Source organism: Oncorhynchus tshawytscha, linkage group LG01, assembly GCF_018296145.1.
Source record: "Oncorhynchus tshawytscha isolate Ot180627B linkage group LG01, Otsh_v2.0, whole genome shotgun sequence".
Taxonomy (NCBI): domain Eukaryota; kingdom Metazoa; phylum Chordata; class Actinopteri; order Salmoniformes; family Salmonidae; genus Oncorhynchus; species Oncorhynchus tshawytscha.
Window position 1 is genome coordinate 27,907,135 of NC_056429.1, and position 26,752 is coordinate 27,933,886.

The 26,752-nt window shown below is 42.8% G+C and overlaps 2 protein-coding genes across 4 annotated transcripts; both read left to right on the forward strand.

Moving 5' to 3' along the window:
* Positions 1 to 421: 421 nt before the first annotated feature.
* Positions 422 to 14,202, forward strand: tmed5 (transmembrane p24 trafficking protein 5). The gene is made up of 4 exons (XM_024418179.2): positions 422 to 746; positions 10,022 to 10,119; positions 10,221 to 10,404; positions 11,616 to 14,202. The coding sequence occupies exons 1-4, from the start codon at positions 570 to 572 to the stop codon at positions 11,832 to 11,834; spliced, it is 678 nt and encodes a 225-aa protein (XP_024273947.1). The 5' UTR covers positions 422 to 569; the 3' UTR covers positions 11,835 to 14,202.
* An 18-nt stretch (positions 14,203 to 14,220) lies between these two features.
* Positions 14,221 to 26,687, forward strand: LOC112248800 (histone H2A deubiquitinase MYSM1). Of its 3 annotated transcripts, none has more exons than XM_024418122.2 (16): positions 14,221 to 14,422; positions 21,190 to 21,265; positions 21,380 to 21,450; positions 21,552 to 21,629; positions 21,723 to 21,807; positions 21,895 to 21,993; positions 22,108 to 22,844; positions 22,921 to 23,051; positions 23,192 to 23,292; positions 23,558 to 23,718; positions 23,811 to 23,916; positions 24,110 to 24,184; positions 24,289 to 24,477; positions 24,556 to 24,688; positions 24,785 to 24,948; positions 25,460 to 26,687. In XM_024418122.2, the coding sequence occupies exons 1-16, from the start codon at positions 14,364 to 14,366 to the stop codon at positions 25,826 to 25,828; spliced, it is 2,634 nt and encodes an 877-aa protein (XP_024273890.1). In that variant the 5' UTR covers positions 14,221 to 14,363; the 3' UTR covers positions 25,829 to 26,687. The 3 variants fall into 3 exon arrangements, with proteins under 3 accessions (XP_024273890.1, XP_024273896.1, XP_024273905.1); XM_024418128.2 differs by having other exon boundaries at positions 21,723 to 21,786; XM_024418137.2 differs by lacking the exon at positions 14,221 to 14,422 and adding an exon at positions 17,001 to 17,035.
* Positions 26,688 to 26,752: the final 65 nt, after the last annotated feature.

The following is a 26,752-nucleotide window of genomic DNA, read 5'->3' on the forward strand; positions in this document are numbered from 1 at the left end:
ATATAATACAAATTCATGAAAACAAGCATTTGCTCTTTTATCTTAATTTAAGGCTAGGCATAAGATTAGCAGTGCAGTTAAAAACTCCTCGCGTGGTGAGAGAAAAAAAAAAAACGTCCCCTGCTGGAGAACAGATTTTGTGCCCAGTTATCCCTCTCGCTTCTCCTCTTCCTCTCTGGATGCCGTCAGTTGTTCTTAAACACGCACACACTACATTACCCAACATGCAACGGAGAAAAGCGCCCTCCTGAGAACTGCCTGTAATGAACTTATTTGTTGTTGTTAAAATGGCCCATAATACACTAGAATGTGTCCCAAATATATTTTAGCACCATTAAATACATTAAATTGTATCAGATACAATTACATTCCAACTATTTGAGAGAAACGTATGTCCATTCTTAAGGCAAGGTCCTCACATTGCGATTGCTATCTCGTACGGTGAGCTGTCCAACAGAACAGATGTGAGGAGAAGTTGACGAGCATTAGCTAGCACTCGTCTCTTTACGGAGTCAAAATCGATAGTTATTTCCCGCTTGTTCCGTGTGTGGTGAAGGCAGCAGGAGACCATGGACGTGGTCCGGGGGTTATTGTGCCTGTTCTCGGTGCTGGTATCTGAGATGTTCATGGTGGCCGCGTTCTCCCAGAGCATGGACAGCGACTTCACATTTACACTCCCTTCCGGACGGAAGGAGTGCTTCTTCCAGACCATGAAGAAGGACGCATCGCTGGAGATAGAATATCAGGTTCGAGGGGTTATTATCGGTTGAAAGTGTGAACCAAAAACGTGTACATGAGCAGATACATTTGCTAGAACTCGCGAGGGCAGCTTTGTAGACAGTCTACTAATAATATCAAATTGTAATCGTCACATGCTTCGTATACAGGTGAAGACTAGAAGTGAAATGCATAACGTAAACTCGAACATCGCCTTGGTCCGTATAATTGCCCTTATTTTAGCGCCCCAAAAACGTAATACTTCAAGATCAACTGTAATGTCAATACCATTGTAAAGTACAATTCCTCCCCTTTTCAACAGAATCAATTACATGACCTAAACGCTGCCCGTTTCTGCATAATTCAAGCAGGCAGCCCCGTCTGGTCTTTTTAAAAATGGCGGGTGGGGAAGCGAAACTAATGCGTGATAGTGAGAAGGAGAGATGTGTGGGAAAATTTCTTTTTTTCACTCGATCTGTCCAACTTATCACCTTAGCATCTAAAATGTAAATAAAACACTAAAGAGTTTATATAATGTGATTAAACCTATTTGAAGGTTTGTGTCGAATTTGAATCAGGTTTTTAGGGCGGTGCTAAAGTGATCTTAAACAGCGGCTTTGAGAATGATGATCCCATGCAATGATGATGAAAAAAAATGACTAGGTATCCCACCTTACCCCCGTCACTGTCCATTTCTTGTTTTTAACCTCTAGTGACACCCCATCCCGTGAACGGGACCGTTGTCATCATCTGACACTAATTAGCATAACGGACATAAATCTTCCTAGAAAATATACCTATTCATGAAAATCACAAGTGAAATATATTGGAACACAGCTTAGCCTTTTGTTAATCACCCTGTCATCTCAGATTTTCAAAATATGCTCTACAGCCAAAGCTAGACAAGCATTTGTGTAAGTTTATTGATAGCCTAGCATAGCATTATGCCTTGCTAGCAAATTAAATCGTTTACCTTTGATGAACTTCAGATGTTTTCACTCATGAGACTCCCAGGTAGATAGCCAAAGTTCATTTTTTCCCAAAATATTATTTTTGTAGGCGAAATAGCTCCCGCTTGTTCTTCACGTTTGGCTGAGAAATCGACCGGAAATTGCGGTCACGACAACGCCGAAAATATTCCAAATTAGCTCCATAATATCGACAGAAACATGGCAAACTTTGTTTAGAATCAATCCTCAAGGTGTTTTTCAAATATCTATTCGATAATATATCCACCGGGACAATTGGTTTCTCAGAAGCGATTGGAATAATGGCTACCTCTGTACTTTACGTGAGATTTTCTCCTGGAACATCATGTGACTACTTGCGCAATGCAGCCCCCTACAGGTATTCTTCAAAATCAATGCGTAAAACTACGTCACAATGCTGTAGACACCTTTGGGGAATACGTAGAAAGCGTAAGCTGGTTCATAGCACATTCACAGCTCAATGGGGACTCATTGGCACGCAGCGCTTTCAAAATATGGGGCACTTCCGGATTGGATTTTTCTCAGGCTTTCCACCTGCAACATCAGTTCTGTTATACTCACAGACAATATCTTTACAGTTTTGGAAACGTTGGTGTTTTCTATCCAAAGCTGTCAATTATATGCATATTCTAGCATCTTGTCCTGACAAAATATCCTGTTTAAAACGGGAACGTTTTTTTTCCAAAAATGAAAATACTGCCCCTAGAGTCGCAACAGGTTAAAGGATGATAGAAGTGCTACACCTGGTGGATAGAGATTGTAACACAGAAATAATTGCTTTATGCGTGCTGTACTTTACGACACGACATGTCAAGATGTAACGGAGGGTCAGTTTTTGATGTCAACGCAGTCGCTACAGTCCCATTAGTTTTCTTTGTAGCCTCGTTTGAATGTTGCGGTTGTGCACATTTGTACGGAATGGGGTGAGTTTACGTTACTTACGGGTCCTTCCCAACAATGGGCGGGTATAATTTGTGCAACTTTCCAACAGGAATCTGTTCCAAAAGCTTCGTAAATAACAAGGTTGCCAACAAACATTGCATACAAAGTTGTATAGCGGCAGAATAAGGTACCGGGTAGGGATTGGGCTATTTCATTAAGTTTTTCACTCACAATGTTAATTCCGAAAAATGTCTGTCCTCACTCTGGTAACCTTTGGACAAACATTAAGAATAAGCTACGTGGTGAGTTGATGCCTATTCCCCAGCTAGTTAGCTAGGTGAATTGCTACTTTGTATGCATTGTTTGTTGGCAACCTAGTACTTTATGAAGTTTTTGGAACAGATTCCTGTTGGAACATTCCACAAATTATACCCACTCCTTGGTTATATGTACGAGGTACATATGTACTAGAGGTCGACCAATTAATCGGAATGGCCGATTTCAAGTTTTCATAACAATCGGAAATCGGTATTTGTGGGCGCCGATTTCCAATTATGATTTTTTTTAAAAATATACTTTGATTTAACTAGGCATGTCAGTTAAGAACACATTCTTATTTTCTATGATGGCCTAGGAACGGTGGATTAACTGCCTTGTTCAGGGGCAGAACAACAGATTTTCACCTTGTCAGCTCAGGGGATCCAATCTTGCAACCACGAGGCACTTCACGAGGAGCCTGCCTGTTACATGAATGCAGTAGAAGCCAAGGTAAATTGCTAGCTAGCATTAAACTTACCTTGTAAAAAAATCAATCATAATCACTAGTTATAACTACTAATCCAGTTTAGCAGGCAATGTTAACCAGGTGAAATTGTGTCATTTCTCTCGCGTTCATTGCACGCAGAGTCAGGGTATATGCAACCGTTTGGGCTGCCTGGCTCATTGCGAACTAATTTGCCAGAATTTTACGTAATTGGGACATAACATTGAAGGTTGTGCAATGTAACAATAATATTTAGACTTAGGGATGCCACCAGTTAGATAAAATACAGAACGGTTCCGTATTTCACTGAAATAATAAACGTTTTGTTTTCGAAATGATAGTTTCCGGATTCGACCATATTAATGACCAAAGGCTCGTATTTCTGTGTGTTATTATGTTATAATTATGTCTGATTTGATAGAGCAGTCTGAATGAGCAGCAGCAGGCCCACAATCATTAATTCAAACAGCACTTTCGTGCGTTTTGCCAGCAGCTCTTTGCAAGCACAGCGCTGTTTATGACTTCAAGCCTATCAGCCTAATGGCTGGTGTAACCAATGTGAAATGGCTAGCTAGTTAGCTGGGTGTGCGCTAATACCATTTCAAACGTCACTCGCTTTTAGTTTGAGTAGTTATTCCCCTTGCGCCGCAAGGGCCGCGGCTTTTGTGGAGCGATGGGTAACGCTGCTTCGATTGTGGCTGTTGTCGATGTGTTCCTGGTTCGAGCCCAGGTTGGGGCGAGGAGAGGGACGGAAGCTATACTGTTACACTGGCAATACTATAGTGCCTACAAGAAAATCCATTAGTCAAAGGTATATGAAATACAAATGGTATAGAGAGAGATAATATAGTATTTACAGGCCTAACTACAACCTAAAACCTCTTACCTTGGAATACTGAAGTCTCATGTTAAAAGGAACCACCAACTTTCATATGTTCTCATGTTCTGAGCAAGGAACTTAAACGTTAGCTTTTTTACATGGCACATTGGCACATATTACTTTCTTCTCCAACACTTTTTTTGCATTATTTAAACCAAATTGAACATGTTCATTATATATTTGAAGCTAAATTATTTTTATTGATGTATTATATTAAGTTAAAATAAGTGTTCATTCAGTATTGTTGTAATTGTCATTATTACAAATGTAATTGTTTTTATTTTTAAAGTCTGATTAATCGGTATCGGCTTTTTTGGTCCTCCAATAATCGGTATTGGCGTTGAAAAATCATAATCGGGTGACCTCTAATATGTCCATATCACTAGGAATAAAACTGGCAGATAAACAGTAGCAGCAGCAGAATATGTGCTGAATCAAAAAGTTATTTGCAGTTTCATGGCTTGGGGTAGATGCTGTTTAGGGTCATGTTAGTTCCAGACTTGGTGCATCGGTGCCATGCGTTAGAGAGAACAATCTGACTTGGGTGGCTGGAGTCTTTGACAATTTTTAGGGCCTTTCTCTAGCACCGCCTGGTATAGAGGTCCTAGTTGGCAAGGAGCTAGGTCCCAGTGATGTACCTGGCCATATGCACTACCCTCTGTAGCTCCTTGCGGTCGGATGCCAAGCACTTGCCATACCAAGTGGTATGCATCAAGTTAAGATGTTCTCAATGGTGCAGCTGTATATCTTTGTGGCTCTGAGGGCCCATGCCAAATATTTAAAACTTCCTGAGCCACAGTAGCCATTATGGAATTGCACAGCTGATGCAGCCATTCCAAAATGGCTACGGTGGCTACCGCTAGTTAGCATGAGGACAAAAAGGTCAGTTTTCCAGGAAAACTAGCAGTATTTCAAACTTGTTGTATAAGTGTGGCCATAGGTACAATTGAGGAAAGTGGCATATCCAATCGCTGCATTGATGTTTGTTTTCTGACCCATATCCCGGCTCCAGGGGTCTTAACGTAACCATGATTGCATTCCGACCTCAGTGCAGCTCAGTGTAAACAACAAGCATAACGGTAGGGTCGGTATCTTTTTACCAGACCTAGCTATAGGCCTAATGCTCTTTTCGAAGAATAATGATATTACATTATCGGTCCCTGTAACTCCTCTTTCGTTGCCTTAATGGTGCTCTGCTGATGTGTTTACAATGTTTTCAAATTAAGTAGTGGCCCTGAATGACATCAAATAAATTAAAATGTTATGTCACATGCGCTGAATACAACAGGTGTATTACTGTGAAATGCTTACTTACAACCCCTTAATTATTTTCATTGTTGGTTAAGAAAATATTGACTAAATAAACTAAAGTAAAAAATAAATAAAAATGTAAAAGTATCACAAAATAACAATGAGGCTATATACAGGGGGTACCAGTACAGAGTCAATGTGTGGGGGTACAGGTTAGTTGAGGTAATTTGTTCATATAGGTAGGGGTAAAGTGACTATGCATAGATAATAAATGGGGAGTAGCAGGAGTGTAAAACAAGGGTGGGCAATGCAAATAGTCCGGGTGGCCATTTGATTAATTGTTCAGCAGTCTTATGGCTTTGGGGTAGAAGTGGTTAACGAGCCTTTTAGACCTAGACTTAGCACTACCACTCAGGCCCACCTCTGTTGTCATCAGCAAACTTAATGATGGTGTTTGTGTCGTGCGTGGCCACTCAGTTATGGGTGAACAGGGAGTACAGGAGAGGACTAAGCACGTACCCCTGAGGGGCCCCCGTGTTGAAGATCAGTGTGGTGGGTGTGTGTTAGAGGAATTCTAAATTCCTATATGTTTTGTAGCCAAAACCAAATTCACACTCTCTCTATTTCGTGATAAGTTGTAAGTTTATCATTTATGCATGAAATAGATTGAGACCAGTCTTAAAAGTCAAGTAGCAGCGTTTAATTCGAGAGTACTGGGTACATACACATTTTACCACAGGTTATAAACTGAAAATGACGTTAGCGTTTTCTAAATGTTCTATCTCTTCATGACACCGATAGAGAGGCCCTATAGTTCTCGAGCATTCCCTCCTCTCCTAAAGCCAAGGTCAGTCACTGTAAATCAGCATTCTAGACCGTCTGGAGATAATCTCCAGATGGCAGGGACGGACTGTACAAATGAATGAACTAAGGAACAGACCGTCATTGTTACTAAACTCCTGACTATATTATATACAATTGGGAATGGGAGCAAGAGAGAAAAATCATATGTACAGTACATAATAGCATTTGGACTAGTCAGTCCTGATTGAAATGTATACATAATTAGTCATCATTGATAAAAAATTCCCTTAACAGTGTGTTGTTACCTACCCTTACCACCTGGGGGCGGCCCGTCAGGAAGTCCAGGATCCAGTTGCAGAGGGAGGTGTTTAGTCCCAGGGTCCTTAGCTGAGTGATGAGCTTTGTGGGCACTGTGGTGTTAAACGCTGAGCTGTAGTCAACGAATAGCATTCTCAAATAGGTATTCCTTTTGTCCAGGTGGGAAAGGGTAGTGTGGAGTGCAATAGAGATTGCATCATCTGTGGATCTGTTGGGGAGGTATGCAATTGAAGTGGGTCTAGGGTTTCTGGGATTATGGTGTTTATGTGATCCATGACCAGCCTTTCAAAGCACTTAATGGCTACAGGTGTGAGTCCAACGGGTCGTTAGTCATTTAGGCAGGTTACCTTAGTGTTCTTGGGCTCAGGGGCCATGGTGGTCTGCTTGAAACATGTTGGTATTACAGACTCGGACAGGAAGAGATTGAAAATGCCAGTGAAGACACTTGCTGGTTGGTCAGCACAAGCTCAGAGTACATGTCCTGGTAATCAGTCTGGCCCTGTGGCCTTTTACTCACATCGGCTACAGAGAGTGTGATCACACAGTCGTCCGGAACAACTGATGGGGGAGCTTTGCATGCATCTCTGTGTGTGGAGTATAGGTGGTCCAGAGTTCTTTTTCCTCTGGTTGCACATTTAACATGCTGTTAGAAATGAGGTAAAACAAATACGTTTCCCTGCATTAAAGTCCCCGGTCCCTAGGAGCGCTGCCTCTGGATGAGCTTTTTCCTGTTTGCTTATGGCGGAATACAGCTCATTGAGTGAGGTTTTAGTCCCAGCATCGGTTTGGGGTAAATAGACCGCTACAAAGAATATAGATACTCTCTTGGTAGATAGTGTGGTCTACAGCTTATCATGAGACACTCTACCTCAGGCGAGCTAAACCTAGAGATTTCCTCACTATTAGATTTCTTGCACCAGCTGTTGTTTACAAATATACCGGTGGAGGTATGTTATATGTTAAGTTATGATATGTTATTCATATCATTGTTCAGCCACGACTTGAAACATACGATATTACAGTTTTTAATGTCCCGTTGGTAGGATATATGATCGTAATTAGTCTATTTTGTTGTCCAATGATTGTACGTTGGCTAATAGGACTGACGTTAAAGGCAGATTACCCACTCGCCGTTGGATCCTTACAAGGCACCCCAACCTACGTCCCTGGTATCTCCATCTTTCTCCTGCGAATGACAGGGATGTGGGCCTTGTCAGTTGTCTGAAGTAAATCCTTTGCATCTGACTCATTAAAGATGATAAAATCTTCTTCCAGTACGAGGATTAGTAAATCACTGTCCGATTACCTAGAAGCTCTTTTCGGTCATAAGAGACGGTGGCATTAACATTATGTACAAAATAAGTTATAAATAACAAGAAAACACACACAATAGCACAATTGATTAGGAGACTGTAAAACGGCAGCCATCTCCTCCGGCGCCATTGTAACACATGGGTGTTTGTCCATGTGGGAAAGGACACTGTGGAGTGTGACATAACATATCTCAACATAGAACTTTGGTAACCTCTTATTTTCTTTGAAATAGGCCTTTATCTTAACATTAATGACATTGAGGGATTGTCATACCATCACTGTAGCCGACATCTAAGTTCCCTATTGTTGTGTCTACCACCACAGACAAGCTATCTCTGTGGCATGCTGGAACCCCACCCCTGCCCTTGGAGTGAAAACAAAATGTTGAGAATGTCCTTAGAACTGAGCAGCTCCACAAACTAAGTTCTTCATGGCCTCTGTTGAATGTCTGTGTTTTTGAAATACTAATAACTAGACATTTTGTAATTCAGTTTGGAAACCTTGACATTCTTTGCCCCTAAACAGAGCAGACAGAGATGTGGAAATGCTGAAGGTTATTGCCATGGTAAGAGTGATGCTGAGACTGTCACTTAAAAATGTTGATTAAAGTTAAACAAACCACACATTTCTATGCACAATGACTAGTTAAAACCTCTTGAGTGTAGGGGGCAGTATTTTGATGTTTGGATGAAAAATGTACCCAAATTAAACTGCCTATTTCTCAGGCTCAGAATCTAGAATATGCATATAATTGTCCAATTAGGATAGAAAACACCAAAGTTTCCAAAACTGTCAAAATATTGTCTATGAGTATAACAGAACTGATAATGCAGGCAAAAACCTGAGGAAAAGCAAACCAGGAAGTGGCTTCTATTTTGAAAGCTCCATGTTCCATAGCCTGCCTTCGCTCCATTTAAAGGGATATCAACCAGATTCCTTTTCCTATGGCTTCCCCATGGTGTGAACAGTCTTTAGACATAGCTTCAGGCTTTTATTTTGAAAAATGAGCGAGAAAGATTACATTGTATGGCTGGGTGCCAGCAGCGTTTTGTATGCGCAACAGCTTGGTACGGCCATTTTTTTTCTCTCTCTACTATTGAAAAAGCTACATTCCCGGTTGATATATTATCGATTATATATTGTAAAAACAACCTGAGGGTTGATTATAAAAAAGTTTGAACTGTTTCTACGAACATTACGGATACTATTTGGAATTTATCTGCGATGTTGTGACCGCTCGAGCCTGTGGATTTCTGAACATAACGCGCCAACCAAATGGAGGTATTTTGGATATAAAAAATTATCTTTATGGAACAAAAGGAACATTTGTGTAACTGGGAGTCTCGTGAGTGCAAACATCCGAAGATCAAAGGTAAGCGATTTATTGCTTTTCTGACTTTCGTGACTAATCTACTTGGCTGCTAGCTGTTTGTAATATTTTGTCTACTGAGAGAGATGTGCTTACATAAATGCTTGGTATGCTTTCGCCGAAAAGCTTTATAGAAATCTGACACGCCAGGTGGATTAACAATAAGATAAACTGTGTTTTGCTATATTGCACTTGTGATTTCATGAAAATTAAATATTTTTAGTAATTTAATTTGAATTTGGCACTCTGCAATTCAGCAGTGGTTGACAAAAATGATCCCGCCACCATTTTTGGGTGCATCAAGAAGTTTAACAATTTCCACAGAAAATGCTACAAAACCATATTTACTTGAAGAACAATGCAGATGCAGTTTGGTAACAGAATGACTGTTTGTGCCGTTTGTTCCGTCATTCTGTTACCAAACTTAGCACCTGCACTGTTCCAGTAAATGTGTCTTTGTAAAACGTTAAGTGGAAATTGTTATAACTAGTCCTTGTGCATAGATAGATAAGGTTTAACTCTGGCGAAAAATCTGAGTCGCCACATCACTCTTACCGTGGAATTTCCCTGAACTAATGATGAAACTGTAGAGAAACCGACACCAGGAAGGAACTGGTTTCTTTACTCATGTCTTGTATGGACTTCACACATTGTGAAGCCATCTGCTTATTCTGAAATCTTTCAGCAGCAGCTCTCTGACATGTCTCTCCTCTCACCCATCTGTGTGTCCTCAGGTGTTGGACGGAGCAGGTCTGGACGTTGACTTCAGCCTGTCCTCTCCTACTGGACACGTTCTGTACAGCGACCACCGCAAGTCAGACGGAGTACACACGTAAGAGACACGAACACCACCACGCAAGTGTGTAATACACACTCACATGGAGGACACACACGCTCTCTCTCTTACACTCTCCCGGTGTGTGTTTCCTTTAGTGTAGAGACGGAGGACGGAGACTACATGTTTTGTTTTGACAACTCCTTCTCGGCAGTATCGGAAAAGATCATTTTCTTCGAGCTGATCATGGACAACATGGAACAGGAAGGGGAGGAGCCAGAGGACTGGAAGGAGTACATCCATGGGACTGACATGTTGGACATGAAGCTGGAGGACATCATGGTGAGGGGCCGCATTTATACTACACCAAGGCACCTATGGGCTATATACCCTATGGGCCTTGATCAACAGTAGGTCACTATATAGTGGATCGGGCGCCATTTCGGACACTCTCCTAGAAGACATGGTTAGTAAGCATGCATTGCTTTGATATGCAACAGGACATGTGTCAGACATCTGTAGCATGTCATGCGAGGGGGTGTGATTTCTCACACAACATTTCACAGAATTCACGCGTCTTTAGTTTATTGAATGTGATACTGGATAATCAAAAAAGAATCCCTGTGTAAATTAGATTAGTAATGGTAGAGTGGTGTATTGTTGGGCCGGGACGTTAGTATCGTGGCAAGGAAACAAAGCACCAAGCAGATTTAATTTATTTTGAAAAACAGCCCTAATGTTGGAAACAAACATGTTGTCATCCAGAGTCACATTTATTCATTTTCCAACCCATAGCACACTATTTTACATACAGCAGGTTTTTAAATGACCAAAGAGTTTAGTCTTCTTCAGGTTTTCATTTTTGCTGATACTGGTATTGTCCCGGTCCTCGTGTATTTTGTGTGAAAAGGCAGGCAGAAGCCATCTCGTCTGAGGCCTGCCATCTCGTCTGAGGCCTGCCATCTCGTCTGAGGCCTGCCATCTCGTCTGAGGCCTGCCGTCTGTTGACATTGGTGTTTTGTCTGTCCTTTCTGAAGTAGAGATTGCTGGCATTACAACATGTCAGCGCACAGAGCACACAACCACACAGGTGGTGTCACTTTGACACAGCACACACACTGCCAATACAACGGCACAAGGTCAGAGAGACCGAGCACCACAGGCATCAATGTCACAACAATAACCACACAATCACCTGAAAGCAGAATGGATTTATCTTTGTACCAGACCCCACCCCGTGTATCAGGACACAGGCGTCAGTTGGTCAGGGACAGGAAGTGTAAAGTACAGCTGTGGAGGAAGTGGTGTTTGTCCTTTGAGGACTCACCAACATGGCGGGTTTGTTAACATGCACCCACCCCTTCCCCCATCCTGTTACCTAGTCTCCAGGGACCTCCCCAGTAGGGAATATTACTGTGTCAGTCAACATACATAATCTCTATGCTCCTGAAGTCTGGCCTACTCTGTATTGTTGGATTCTAGTTCCAAGATGCTTCTATGACTATCAGAATAACCCAAACCATTACCAACCTCTTTGTCCCTCTGCTCTCCAGGACACCATCAACAGTGTTAAAGCCCGGCTGGGGAAGAGCCTTCAGATACAGACGCTGCTCAAAGCCTTCGAGGCCCGCGACCGCAACATACAAGAGTCCAACTACAACCGGGTCAACATGTGGTCCATGACCAACATGCTGGTGATGGTGCTGGTGACAGGGGTGCAGGTCTACCTCATCCGCTCGCTGTTCGACGACAAGAGACACACACGCACGTAACAACCCGCCCACTGGGAGGGGTCGGGGAGGGACCGGCAGCTCTGTCTTGATCAGCCAGCCAATAGGGAGTGGGGACTGGTGGTGAAGATGCAACCGTAACTCATTGGTTTTTATGTACAACATGCACTCACATACATCACACATCCTTAGACACAAATGACCTACCCATCCAGTCTCTTCATCTGCTCTGTCTAGCTGCCGAGGGACATTATTCGTATCTGCTCTGTCTAGCTGCCGAGGGACATTATTCGTATCTGCTCTGTCTAGCTGCCGAGGGACATTATTCGTATCTGCTCTGTCTAGCTGCCGAGGGACATTATTCGTATCTGCTCTGTCTAGCTGCCGAGGGACATTATTCGTATCTGCTCTGTCTAGCTGCCGAGGGACAGTATTCGTATCTGCTCTGTCTAGCTGCCGAGGGACAGTATTCGTATCTGCTCTTGTCTATCTAAAAATCAGTGGAGGGTGAGACACCAGCCAGACCTTCAGTCATTGGCTTTTAAAAGCGAGCGTAACGAACAAGTGTTTACCATTGATATGGTAATGTTACCTCTCAACTTTGTCTTCCAGACACTGAGGTGAGACTGCCCTGTCCGTGTCACATCTTTCAATGTCTCCCAGTATATGATCTGTAAGTCATGTTGCCAAGCCTTTTACTGGAGTAGGTTGTTGATATACCTGTAGAGATTTTGATTTAGCAGTCTGTGCCATACTACCAAAACTTTTGCCTTCCAAACCGTGGCTGGAGTGGACAGCATGTGCACGCACACACACACTTTCACACTCTCAGATACACTCACACAATCTCTTACCCACACACTAACACATTTCTTCATAGAAACATCTGTTGCCTGCCAGTGCCAGCCCTCCTTTCTGTGGCTGGCCTTTTGACTGCTTGGTGAGTAGAGTAGGGGAAAGGGAATAGTTTATTCCGTAACCCTCTAAATCACTGCTGTACTCTTCCACCCCCTCCTCCTGACTTCCACCTATAACTCATGTCCTGATGGTCTAATGTCAGACTTAGTGCCGACAGGCGAGTCTGGTTTCAGTCCTACAGACTGATGAGATGTGGAGTCCGCTATGCCCCTCTTTTTCTCTAGTGACCACATTCTATTTCTAACAACCACACCCTGCACCTCATTGGGGCATGGAAGGTTTCTTGGAGAAGGGTTGCTTGGGACTGAATGAGGTGGGGAGTGGTTGGGAGATCCACTAATTGACTTATTTGGCTTTATTTTGTAGGTTGTCCAATAGTGTACATGACAGAGCTACAAATGTACACACTTGTGGTTGATACACTGATATGTGCCAAGATTTTGGAGCAGCCAAACAAGTTGTCTGAATGCTCCCTATATTACAGAAATGTTCCTATAAATACTCACTGTGCTGCTGTGTTGAGTAACACCACACCGCCATCTTGTGGCTGGACAGTGAACTGCTCACAATCTCACCTTTAGGACTGTCTTTTAAAAATATATATTTTTTAAATTGAACCTTTATTTTTCTAGGCAAGTCAGTTAAGAACATTCTTATTTACAATGACTGCCTACTCCGGCCAAATCCAGACAATGCTGGGCCAATTGTGGGACTCCCAATCACGTCTGGATGTGATACAGCCTGGATTCAAACCAGGTACTATAGTGAAGTCTCTTACACTGAGATGCAGTGCCTTAGACCGCTGCGCCACTCACCCAGCTTTCAACCTATCCCTGCTTTGAAATATGAAATATTACAGTGATTTAGTATCCACTCTCTTTGACAATGAAAGAATAACATAAAATTGTGATGTTTGAGGGGTCTTGCAATGTGCTATTATGAGCTCCCTCATTTACAGCTACTCAAACCATTGGGCGAGTTAGTTTTGCATAGCATGGTGCCCTGGATGGGCAGAGTTTACGCATTTTAGACCATTTCATTAGTCCACCTACACCGGGTCATGCCAAATTAACTCGCCCATTGTAATGGTTGTATTGCCACTGCCTCTCTGCCCACCATGGTCTGTCATTAGTATTTTAGCTGATGCTCAAACAAGCATCACATTGGGTGATTTTAATAAGTGAAATTAAGTGTTTAAAACCCACAGAATTTCACTGTTCTGTTCCAACCTTTTGTTCCTTTCTGAACAAGACAATATTATATTTTGAAGAACAGACTCAACTCTTACCCTACAGACAAGTTGTTTAGGATAAAGTGTTTTATTTTACTAATCTGATGGAACAAAGAGAGGAGAAAATATTCTGGGATATTTATCAGAATAATGTTCTGTAGATGTAAATGAAACAATCCTACTTTTCTGAACATGTCACGTTGTTTCCTTTGACTTCAAATGGTTGGTAGGTTGGTCAGAAATAAACTTTATACAGATCCAGCACTTGTTCTACAATCTTTCATTTATATCAGTAGTAATGAAGAAATGACGAAAGCAAAATATTGTTTAAAAGTGACCACCACTTAGTGTCGCTGTCGAGGAATCATGTCGGTATTGTGTGAGTACGCTCTTGCCCCTTGTTTGAAATTTGGCTAGCCAACATGGCGGACGAGCTGGATGTCGTTGATATCGAAGGAGACGAATGTGATCCTGATTTAGGGTAAGAGCGTTTGTGTTTGGTGGGCTAAAATGAATTAATATGCAGTTTAGATATTTGGGCGATTCAAAGAATCAGAGCCATTAAATAACCAATTGGAAACTCGATAGCCATGGCTAGCACGGTAGACTTAGCTAGCTAACGTTAGCTAGCTGATTTCGACAACAGGGTTGTTAAGACGGTTATTCGAGCTATACTGAACAAAAATAAACGCTATGTACGTCCCATGTATTTGAGATCAAATAAAAGATGTTCCATACGCACAACCCATGTTTACACCATTGGTTCACAGCAACAACAAAAATCAAATACAATTGTCTGCTTGTTTTAGTCAATTACATACCTACATTTAAGAAAAATACATGTCTAAAGATTACTTTTCAACATTGCCTGCTCCTGAGTTCCCACTTCTTACAAAAAAAGACGTAATATCAAAGATTGTTAAAACTACCCCAAGATTGACCAGAGCCTGTCGTTTCCAATTTGAAACAAATTAATCAGTTGAAGTGAGCCAAGCACGAGCTAGTGAGATCCTATTGGCGCGTTCTAGCATTTATTTGCATATTTCCATTAGGGAACCCCTACTCTGATGTGCGCTTGTGCAATAACTCAATAAGCAGCCCTTGAACTCCTAATTTTTAAAACTTTGGCAAAGGGTAAATTCTAGAAACGTGGAGTTCACTCTGTCGGTTACAGATTCTAGCTTTGGAAACAGAAAACCATATGGAGATCAAATGTTTAACCGATTAGAAAATTAGCCAAATCCCTCTAGCTCGATCTTCTCCCACTGTCGGCCACTGGACCTCCTCTCATCCCCATATTTGGTAGTAAGTGGAAGCGCCAACCTGATGTTTCACATTTACATCCAGTGAAATATGAATCATTGTTCTGTGGTAATATTGTAGGGCTTCCCTCGTGCCCCTTTTCATGACGGTGTTGGTAGCCCTGGGGGTGCTAGGTAGATATTAACCTTAAACAATTAAGAATTGTTACAATTAAGCTAGCCAAGACCAACAACACAAACAAACAGACTGTACAGCTACAAGTAGTAGCGGAGTTATACTAAACAAATTAAAGGGGAACTGCACCTGCTGATTTGGCCTCATTTTTGGGCTTGCTCCTCAAGAAATGCTGGCGGCCATGACAGAATCCAAATGTGAGTTGGCTTGGGGGGGTGTCCTTGCCACCACAAAGACACACCCATCTTTCAGAACCTTGCCCTTTCTTCCAATTGCAACAAACTAACCTGCAGGTTGACTTCAATAGCTACAGGCAGTTAGATGAGGAACACTCAACTCCTGGTCGCAGGATTTGCTAGTAACAAAATTTTTACCATCAGTCGATTCTTGTAAAAAATGGTCAATTCTGAAAACGCTTTGTCCTGTACAACTGCGGCCCTTCCGCAGGTTGCTGAAATTCATTATTTCAATAAAAACGTATCCAATACAACCACCAGTTGTGTTGATCAACTCAGCGTGAATGTGCATGTGCCAATTGACTCATTTGTTCCTCATTTGTGTTGCTCGTACTACTTACTACATGAACTGAGATTCAGTTGGCACATGAAGTGAACTGGAATCGTGAGCACAACGATCAGGCTGGTTCCACCAGGCTATGTATGCCCTGGACATTATATGCGTCTAAGAAGTACAAAATAAGCAACAAATAATGTCAGTTTACATAAATTACATTTACTATTGTGTTATCAAATGTATCAAAGTAATGAAGTGTGTCACCTTCTGTATTTGTACAAATGATGAGCCTGTGAAAGCTGTTGCCGCTGACAGGTGAATGTTGCTGGCCGGATACTTGCCCAACGTGTGGCTGACTTCCATTCATAGGAACGCTCACAGCGAGGGCATGTCTGCATGATGCTGATGAGGGACCCCTTGCTGGTCTTCTCTATGCTGCATGTTTGCAAACGGGACATCTCTCAAACAACTGCAACAGGCAATTGTTATCATATGGTGTTGACTAAGAGGGCCTGTGACAGGTTGATATAATAGACAGCCAAGTGGTAAATTGTATTTTGTTCTAAAGAAAGGACAATACTTTTTGCTAATGCCCTTCACAACACAAATGACTCTGCTAGTTGTATCTGCTTGTCTGAGGAATTGGCCTACTTTTCACATAACACACATTACCTGTTGTTGTTGATGAAGCCATCTGTCGAGGGAGACTGGCAACAACAGGTACTTGTTCACGCATGACACTTATTCTGAGGTCTTGTCTGACAAGCTGTGAAAATAGCAAGTGAACAGTGAATTAAATGATTTTTGGAGGTCGTTAAACTATTGCTATCACATTGCTGGACATGTTTTGATACCCACCTTCGCTCCTTTTGGTAGATCCCGGCAGTCCGTTCGTGACCAGGGGATCAATCCGGCACCCAACTGTGCACTTTGTCTAACAGGAAGAACTGGGTCAACGATTGTCATCTTCCCTAAATGATAAACATAGCTCGAGAAATAATGTAATCTGGTTTGGAAGATAATTCTATGCTTCACAGATGTAGACTGACTGGCGCTAGATTGGATTAGATTCAGGCCGGTGACGCCGTTACACGGCCGGTGACGCCGTTACAACCAACTGTGACATGTTTTGCTATGGCCCTGGGTTGGTTTGAGTTTGTTGCTGCTAGTTAGTACACTGTTGTAGACATGAATGAACTACTACCACCATAGCTGCATCAAACATTTGTGCTCTAGATATGGGTTGCACCTCCAGAGGATAATCTGATTGTTTAGTCTAAATTGCACTATTTTAGTAGCATGGAAATATGATAACATTGATAAAGTAGGCAAATAATTACTTGGAAACAACTTTACCATATTATGATGATGTCAAATTTACTTTAGTGAGATGGCAATGTTGCCATTAACTTTACTGTTACTAGCAAAATTCATAACATTGTCCCTGCCATCTTTGTTAGCTGGCTAAAGTTATACTGCATATAAAGTCAATTTAGCGACATCACAATCATGACAAAAGATTTCCCCAACTAACTATTAGCCTTTTGAAATGTTTCCTAGCCAAATGAGATTTCTATTGAGGTAGGCTTACATTAGCTGGCTAGTTAGGGATAAGTATTATCAAGGTATACATAACCAGCCGTCTATGACCTAGCTACCGGTATACTCCCCACCACTGGGGACCAACAAACTCCAACCACCTATTCCACATGATAAGGGTCCTTCGGCAGGGCATGCAAACCATAGTTGGTCAATCCGTATAGGGCTTTTCAGTCTTAACACGGTCATGAACCTTTAAACACATTGAAGGCGATGAAACAATGGAGCGCCATTCAATGAGGGGATTTGTTCATCTGGGCCAGATTACCACGGCGGGAGGAGTTTAAACTGGGTAAAAAGTGATTGCAATCGTTTTCGAACTGGGCTGCCTCCCGGGTGTGAGCCAGGTGCCCTCTGGCCAACGGCTAAGTCGGCTCAAAAAGTAATTGCTTTTCATAAAAACACTGTCTTCCCAATGAAAGCTAGTTTGAAAATTCTACCATTTTTTATTTTATGGAAAAGACGATTCACCTAGCTGCCTTATTGACAACATGACCAAGTGGCGCAGATTACTGTTTAATTTGACAAGAGCACTCCCCAGGAGCTGTGTTCAAATACCCATACTAACATACTGTATACTACATACTTAATAAGTATATACTAAATACTATTAGTTCATTTTAGTATACTGTTAACAAACGGTATCCCTTCAGTTGAGCGTACTAGTGCTTCGCCTGTCTACCGGAAGTTGATGCTGTTGCTATGCAACTGCTTGTTAGCGTAACAAATTACTAGCTAGACATTTTATGATTTCGGGTGTGTTCTTAAATTCAATTTGGAGTGCCAGAGTGCGCTCTGGGCATTTGAAAATTCAGAGCATTTCGCGCTCAGAGCACACACTGGGAGCTCGGGCCAAGGAGTAGACGATTCTGACCGTTGGCTAGCTTGCTAGCTACTTCCAGACACAAATGGGAGAACATCTCACTCTGACCATTTTACTCACCCTAGCAGAGCTGGTTAGACTGTTTTCATGTTATCCAGAGTGTTGGTGACTGTAACTGTGCTGCTGGCAACAATTTAATTACGCCTTTTGTCGTTTACCGACACCGGCCATACACCGGCGCTCGTAAATTCATCAGTTATTCTGCTCTCTGGTAGCCTCAGATGAGAGTGCTCTGAAATCGGACTAGATAGCCAGAGTGAATGTACAAAAGCACTTGAATGTCCATTTGAGAACGCACACCGACTATACAGCTAAGCTAAGAATGATCAAGTCAATAAATGTTGGGTAGTTAGTTAGATAGCATAACGTTAGGTAGCTAGCTAACATACCAGTACATGCTGCTGTAATGATATGCTATGTGGTTCGTAAGGATAGCGTAGCTAACAAATTGTCAGCCAACAACGTGTAAGGTAACTTATTTAAAAAGTCATTACTTTATTACATTGCTTAACATTTTCTTCACGTGTCATAATTTGTTAAATTTGTATCCACTCGCGTTGGACTTCGGCTGCATATTTTCCACCATTTTCTTCAAATCTGAAAATGTGACGCCATGCCCATTTTCTGAAGAATTGGATTATGGGCCCTAAAAGCACGGAAATTGTGTCCATTGCTTGTATTTAAAAAAATATATATAAATATATATTTTTTTTATTAACAACAAATCAATACATAAAGCACATGCGGGAACACAAGCATACATAGATTACAAACAATGGACAATCGAGCTAGGTGGTACAATATCACATTACAATTACACAAGGACCTTAAGGGACATGCATATACTTACAATTCTAACAGCTTTTTTTGTTAGTAGACAGTCTTAAAATACAGTTCAAATTCTTTTTGTAGGGTACGAAAATGTGATTTTCTGTTTGTAAATGTACATTTGTGTATATGAAATTTGGCCAAAAGAATAATGAAATTAATTACATAAAAATGTTTCAGCTTATTTCTATTGTATGTAAAGAATCCAAACAGTACATCTCTCCACAATAGTGTAAAATCTTCATAAATGTGTTCAATTATAAACCTACTGATGTCTTGCCACAGTTTTCTTAGATGCATACAATGCCAAACTAGATGCAACACTGTTTCTGGGTGGTCATTACAAAAGGAGCAATTTGAGTTGATTTGTTCCTTAAACTTCTTCATATAGTGGTTGTTAGGATGATATTTATGAATAATTTTAAAGGAAACTTCCTTAATTTTGTTAACAAGTAGGTATGTGTGTGGCAACATCCAAACTTTTTTCCAACAGATATTATCAATAAATCCATTCCAATAAGGCATGACATAAGGTATAGATACAACATCCTGCTGAAACAAGGATCGTATCGCTCTGTTGTTGAATGGACCAAAAGAGAAACAAATCTTTCCTACTGATGAGTCAACAGGGTCAATAGAAGGTCCACTGCTTGTATACTTCGTATTTTTTCGAATGTAGTACGATATCCGGGAACTTTTGGCATACTAACTATATCCACACTATGACCAATAGACATAATGTATACTCAATTTAAGTCACAAATAGTATGGTTAGTGTGAGTATTTGAACACAGCTAGAGTTAGGTAACACATTGGTTCCTTTGTAGGTGATGACAATCCGTGGTGTCCCACGTGGCCCACGTGCAATCAAGCAACTCTACCAACTCCATCCCAGGGACGAGGTTTGGCGGGGGTCTCGCCATATTATACAAACCTCCGGCAGAGGATCATCTGCATACAGTCTACCCGCAGCCGTCATTTCCTCTCTGCCTTTGACTGGGTCTTGCTTGCTTGTGGTTGAGGCCTCTTCCTGTCCTTCCGCATTTTCTTGTTCTTGTCTCCGTGTTACCAGAGTTCTGTCTGGGGACTGGAGGAGTCATCAGGTCATATTGACTAGGCTCATTCACAACATGTGCCATTGCCCGGTTCAACCCGGGCCAGCGTAATAGAACTCCCTTAATGAAGGGAAGCGGAGAGGCGATTTGCACGTGGAGCTTGGCACATGGGGGGGGGCATGATTAATTCAAAACCAACCTTCATTTACTCGTTGTGACGCACTGAGGTTCCAAACTCTGTTTTAGATGAGACTGACTGACAAATGATCTAATTGAACTTTTTTTGTACATTTTGACACTATAATAAATGTTTGACTCATATCGATGCCACAGACCGTTTTCAAAGGGATTAAAAAAATTAGAAGCAGTCGTTATTTAAATGTCTTACGTGTGAGGAAATGTGTACCTTACTTGGACACCGGGTCCCCACAATTTCCCACTCTAACCACAGGGCTCATCTCGCAGTCTCAATTTCCCTACGTGGGAGAATTGTGAACCATAGATCGGGATTTGTTTTACCTTGTTAATGTTACATGTACATTGAACAACACATAGACTTTTGTCATGTTTTGTTATTTCAGTATAACAAAAAAAATACGAGGAAGTTGTCTCTTACAATTGGGGTCAATGGGAAAGAATGTTTGTTTCGTGGTCGAGGGGAGTTCCTGCATATGACGTGATTATCGACTCGCAGTCCACGCGAAACCCAACGTTCATGACCCAACGTCCACTCCACTGTCTTTGCTGCAGCAGATGATTTTTCTCCAGATTAATCAGGAATTCCTGCTTTTCTGACTTTTATCCTCCGTTCATATATAATAGAGACTAACCTATCCCCTAGCTAACATTTAGATGTTCCTGCTTTTCTATGTTCTCCTTGTTATGACATTTGTCATAGTCATACATAGCTAATAACTATAATTCCTATTTCAGGGACTTCGGTGACAGAGCAGCGCTACTCCAGAACCAGTACATGCAGTCAGCATGGAAGACCAATACTGGCGTCCTAGTAAGAAGTGTTGCTCCCAAAGAAATATAATGCAATGGAATTTAAGTGGGTACTCTGTGTATTGGTCTGTGTGTGTGTGTGTGTGTGTGTGTTGACTCTTTCTCTCCCCAATAGCCGTGGGAGCTGGATCACTCCATCAGTGCAGAGAACAGAGAAGTGATCGAGAACATGTTGATGGAGGAGCAGTATCCTTCTCATGGACCGTAGACACACCCCGGGTCAGATTGGAATGTTTGTTTGTCTGTCTTGATACATGATGTGTTCTAGTCCTTAAGCACTTCTCTAGGTATTATCTGACAGGGAAAGAGATGCCTGAGAGTGTGTGGTCCAACGCTCCACCTAACCCTAAACCCAAATTGAAGAGGTTAGTCAGGTTTCCTTGTGTGTGTGAACTCTTCTGGGCGTATTGTGTTATTTCCCCTCTGACGTGATACTGTGACTGCCATGTTGTCCCTAGGTCTCCAGCCAAGTCCTCAGCTTCAGGCTCCTCGACAGCCACTCGCTGGTCTCAGCAGGAGAAGGTGCTGTTTGAGACGGGACTGGTATGACCCTCTCCTTTCCTCTCCTTTCCTCTCCTGTCTCATTGATCTTAAATGACTCCCTACTTTCTATATGCCCTGAACCCGCAGGCTCAGTTTGGCCGTAGATGGACTAAGATCTCCAAGCTGGTAGGCAGCCGGACCGTTTTCCAGGTTAAGAGCTACGCCAGACAGTACTTCAAACACAAGGTAATACTGTCCTCTAGTCTACACCTCTCCCAGCTCAGCCAACCAGGATATATTAGAGAGACCCTCCAATCTCTGTCCTCTCACCATTTGTCTCCCCCTCCTCTCTGCCTGCAGGTGAAATCAGAGGGCAATACTACTGCTGTGGCGCCTCCTACAGCTCCGGTGGTGTTAGGCCATGTCCCAGAGACAAGCTCAGCATTCTCCACCTCTGGCCTGTCTGTCCCCAGCCATCTGTCAGCTCTGACCAACGTTGTCCGGATAGAGAGACTGGGTGACGAAGAGGAGGAAGAGGTGGACATCACTGATGACCTCAGCGATGAGGGAGGGAGTGGAGGAGGGGTTGGAGTGATAGGAGAAAACAGAAGGATTGAGGGAAAGGGAGAGGACCTTCAGGCAGGAGTTCATACTGAGACATGTGAGCCTGGAGCCCCAGAGGAGCTGGACAACCAAGGAGAGACCCACCAGGACCTATCCAACCAGACACTCCCCAGCCTGGGAGAGACTGATCAGGAGCAGCCTAACTGTAGCCCTCCATCCTCCCTCACAACCCCCTCCCCCTGCCTAGCAGTGCAGGCACCCAGTGGACAGTGTGAGGGGGGCACTGCTGAGCCCCAGAGGGACCCAGTAGAGTCTGGAGAGGAAACAGGGGGGTCTAGGTGGACAGAGACAGGGGAGGGGGAGGAGTCTGAAGAGGAAGAGGAGGAGCTTAAATACCCCGAGCAGGAAGTGGAGCTGGACCCGGCAACCATCACAGAGGAGGAGAAACAAGCTATCCCAGAATTCTTTGAGGGACGACCATCCAAAACCCCAGGAAGATATCTGAGGATCAGGAACTACATCCTGGACCAATGGTACACACACACACACACAACCAATCAGAGACATCAAGGTTTAATTTTCAACATGCTTTTTGTGTGTTTGTCTCAGGTTGAAGAGTAAGCCCAGGTACTTGAACAAGACGTCAGTGCGTCCTGGTCTGAAGAACTGTGGAGATGTCAACTGTATCGGCAGAATACACACCTACCTGGAGTTGATAGGAGCCATCAACTTCAACTGTGGTAACTAGGACTCACTTTCCGGTGTGTCATTGATAGTCTCTTTCTTTTTCTCAGTCTCTCTCTCTGTTCCTCTTACTTATGCAAATTTTTATGATATTTTTTGGTCTGACCCGTCTGTTCTGTCTTCACCCTCCATCCAGACCAGGCGGTGTATAACCGTCCCAGGATGGTGGATCGGTCCAAACCCAGAGACAGCAGAGACGCTCTGGAATACCAACTGGCACAGAGACTACAGAGCATGGTGAGACAACCCATGACCTCTAACCTCTGACCCCCTACTGTCCATCAGATCACTCTAGCTGGGCCAAACGGCAACACTTAGCTATGTTAGGTATTTGTCAGGCTTAGGTTTATATGTCATTTATTTGTTTTATTAAAGGTCCCTATACACTACTGTTGTATTTATATTACAGTTCTATGTCAGGTTCATGATGGCTCTTCATCAGGTGTATGTGAGATGTGTATGACATGCTGTTAATGGGTTGTTGATTGGTTGTGTGTCGTAGCGAACCAGGAAGCGTCGTGTGAGGGACGTGTGGGGGAACTGGCGTGACGCTAAAGACCTGGAGGGACAGACATACGAGCACCTGAGTGCAGAAGAGCTAGCCCTGAGGAGAGAGGAGATGAGACGGCAATCTAAACCCTGTAAAGTCTCCAGGCACAGAAGGTGAGTGGGTGATGTATACTATGAAATACTGTGGTTCCTTATAAATGTGTATTGTAGATGCCGTGTTAAAGTCTCTCTCTCTCCATCATCAGGTTGTTGGATCCGTTCCAGTTGATTCCGTGCCGTGTGTTTGGAGAGGACAGACCAGAGCCCTTCCAGGTGATAGTGTGTGCTGAGGCTCTCCTCGTCATGGACATGGTAAGTACATACATCTACACATATATTTAATAAAGTACTCTCTTCATAAAGAACTGTGTAATAGAGTACTATCTTATCTAATATAGCAACTGTGTTTACACATGGACACACAGAGCGAGATATCAGTGTGGGTTCTTTACCAAGGCTTAGGTCTTAGGGCTCAGTGTCTTTTTTTGTTTGTATTTTTACCCAGCATGCTCATGTGTCGATGGGAGAGGTTATCGGCCTACTGGGAGGAGCTTACAGCGAGGAGGACAAAGTCCTGAAGGTGATGCCACCACCGTGGTGGTGGTGATGATGATAAAGGAAATACTGATAACACTAGTATATCCCGCGTGTGTCTCTCTGTATCCGTGTGTGTCTTTGTCCTAGATCTTTGCAGCAGAGCCTTGTAACAGTGTGAGTACAGGTCTGCAGTGTGAGATGGACCCGTTGTCTCAGACTCAGGCCTGTGAGATGCTGTCTAGCCTGGGCTCGGCTGTAGTGGGATGGTACCACTCTCATCCCACCTTCCACCCTAACCCCTCTCTACGGGATATACACACACAGGACCAGTTCCAGGTACATATAGCTGTGTGTGTGCATGTGACTGTGTGTGTGTGCATGTGTGTTCTGACTCTGCCACTCCTCTCTCTCAAGAGTTATTTCTCTCGAGGCGGAGCCCCCTTTATTGGGATGATCGTGAGTCCGTTTGACCCCGCTAACCCCTCCCCACGTTCCCAGACCACCTGCCTGATGGTCAGAGAGGACCAAGGACCTACAGGACCACAGAGTACGACACACACACCTCTTAACATTACCCCTTTTACAACCCATTATCAACCTGGCATATTCATTCTCTCTCGCTTTCTCTTTCTTTCTTTCTCAGAGCTGCCCTACAGATTTGACTACCAGTGTTCCCAGCAGCAGCCTGACTGGGGCCAGCTGATGAGGAGGGCAGAGTGGATCATCTGCAAATATAAACATGCCCACGGCAGTGTCCAGATGGACAGGCTGTTCCGCAGGGACTCTCATCTGACCTGTCTAGAGAAGGTAGATCACACTGCCTCCCTGGCTCATATCGCTGTCTCACCTATAGAGATAGAGGACTCTAGTGCGCAAAAGCCAGTTTTAGCATGGGTAGTGCCATTGAGGACTTTCACCATTTTAGAAGTAGTTAACTGAGTGGGACTTTAAATGGGTTAAGGAAGGATCACATAATTCCATCCGGTTCATCGGGAGGGATCAGCCCATTAATTATACTCGTGAACAAACATTCCATAAATGCAGGTGGCATTAAATTGCCAACCTGGTCTTTATACCGGTTGTCTTCAAACCGCACTCTAGGTGGCAGTATACACCCTTTCAGTTTGTTTACTAACTCAGTCGCCATAGTGGGAAAAATACAAAGAAGAGTCCTCTATCATTCTCTATTGTCTAACCCCTCCTCTCTGCTGTCTGTCTTTTCTCATCTTGCTCTCACCACCCCTGCCTCACTTCTATCTCTCAACCCCTGTCTCACCTACTCTCTCCTTCCTGTCTCACCCTCTGTATCTCTCTTTAGATGATGGCATCTTTAGGGAGATATCTGGAGCCCCTGCCAGAGGAGGGAGGTCCCTTCCTTTCCCAGATCCATGCTCTCTTCCAGTCTCACTTTGTTTCCCAGCAACCCAGAGACCAGGATGAGAGTGGAACCTCTGGCTCCCCAGAGCCAATCAACGCCCATGCCTTCCCCTTCGCTCAGCCAATCAATGTCAGCTTAACAGGAGACACAGGAACACAGGAAAACTGGGAGAATGAATCAGTCTCTCCAACTGATAATTTAGAAACGCCTAATATCAAAACTATTAACTCACACCAAGCTAAAGAAGAGATCTCACATCCAATACGGTTTGGTTCTGTGTTGTTAACTGGTCATGATTATCTATTCTGAATCTAATAGCTTTCTTTATGCATCCAGTTCTTAGTGTTTTAGGTTTATTAGTAGGCATACTTGATTTAGCTTGACTGCAGCTCTCGAGAACACAAGGGGGCTTACATCCAGTCCCCATCTTGGGTTCTCAGCTGATGGTATGGAGTACAGCTGGCTCCATGTGAACTACATTCCTGACTATCTGTTTTAACATTTAGAAATGTTAATATTCCTTGCAATACGGTTTTGGAAACATTTGGAACTCAACTTTCAGTAACAGCGAGACAGAATCCATAAAATACGAAAGATACGGTTACTGAACGCAGTTTAGCAAAGTTTCACTGACTGAAGCACAGCCTCCAAGTTCTGTCTCGTTCATATGAAAGTTCTAAATATTTGCTCAACATTATTCCGTGTGAGGCGTATTTGCGTTTAGGCAGCATTTGGACAGCGTTGGGGAATTTGCCTCACAAGGCTAAAGGGGACATCCAATGGCTCAATGTAATAAAATGGAATAGGAGTCATGAATAAGGGTAATCTCAACTGCTGCACTATGTGGAGTTTTTTTTTCAAAAGGGAAAACTGCCAGCCTGTGGTTGCACAGGGTTAGCTAAATCAAGTGTGCCTACTGTTTTATATGGCTTTATGCTGTATTGAATGAACAAAACCGTTGCTCGAACAAGTGATGTAGCAATATCACATTTTAAATGTTATTTTTCATAGCATATGTATTGTAGGTTATACCAATCCACCTTTCAAATAAAAGGGTTGAAAGTCAAACATTTAAATGTTTGGGTTTGCACATTTTGAAAAACAGAAAATAGTATGCTGTATCACTGTCGTTATTAAAATGTGCATGTAATTTCAGTTTGAAACATGACGCTGTCTGGAGAATGTCATTTTTGAGGAGACAGTCATTCTCGGAACATTGTCTTAGAGCATGCA

Excerpts from the sequence above, each read along its gene's own strand:
- tmed5 (XM_024418179.2), top strand. The coding sequence starts at position 570 with ATGGACGTGGTCCGGGGGTTATTGTGCCTGTTCTCGGTGCTGGTATCT. Across the intron at positions 747-10,021 it reads CGCTGGAGATAGAATATCAG|GTGTTGGACGGAGCAGGTCT; the intron begins GTTCGAGGGGTT and ends GTGTGTCCTCAG. Across the intron at positions 10,120-10,220 it reads AAGTCAGACGGAGTACACAC|TGTAGAGACGGAGGACGGAG; the intron begins GTAAGAGACACG and ends TGTTTCCTTTAG.
- LOC112248800 (XM_024418122.2), top strand. The coding sequence starts at position 14,364 with ATGGCGGACGAGCTGGATGTCGTTGATATCGAAGGAGACGAATGTGAT. Across the intron at positions 21,808-21,894 it reads TGCTGTTTGAGACGGGACTG|GCTCAGTTTGGCCGTAGATG; the intron begins GTATGACCCTCT and ends CTGAACCCGCAG. Across the intron at positions 24,185-24,288 it reads AGGAGGACAAAGTCCTGAAG|ATCTTTGCAGCAGAGCCTTG; the intron begins GTGATGCCACCA and ends TCTTTGTCCTAG.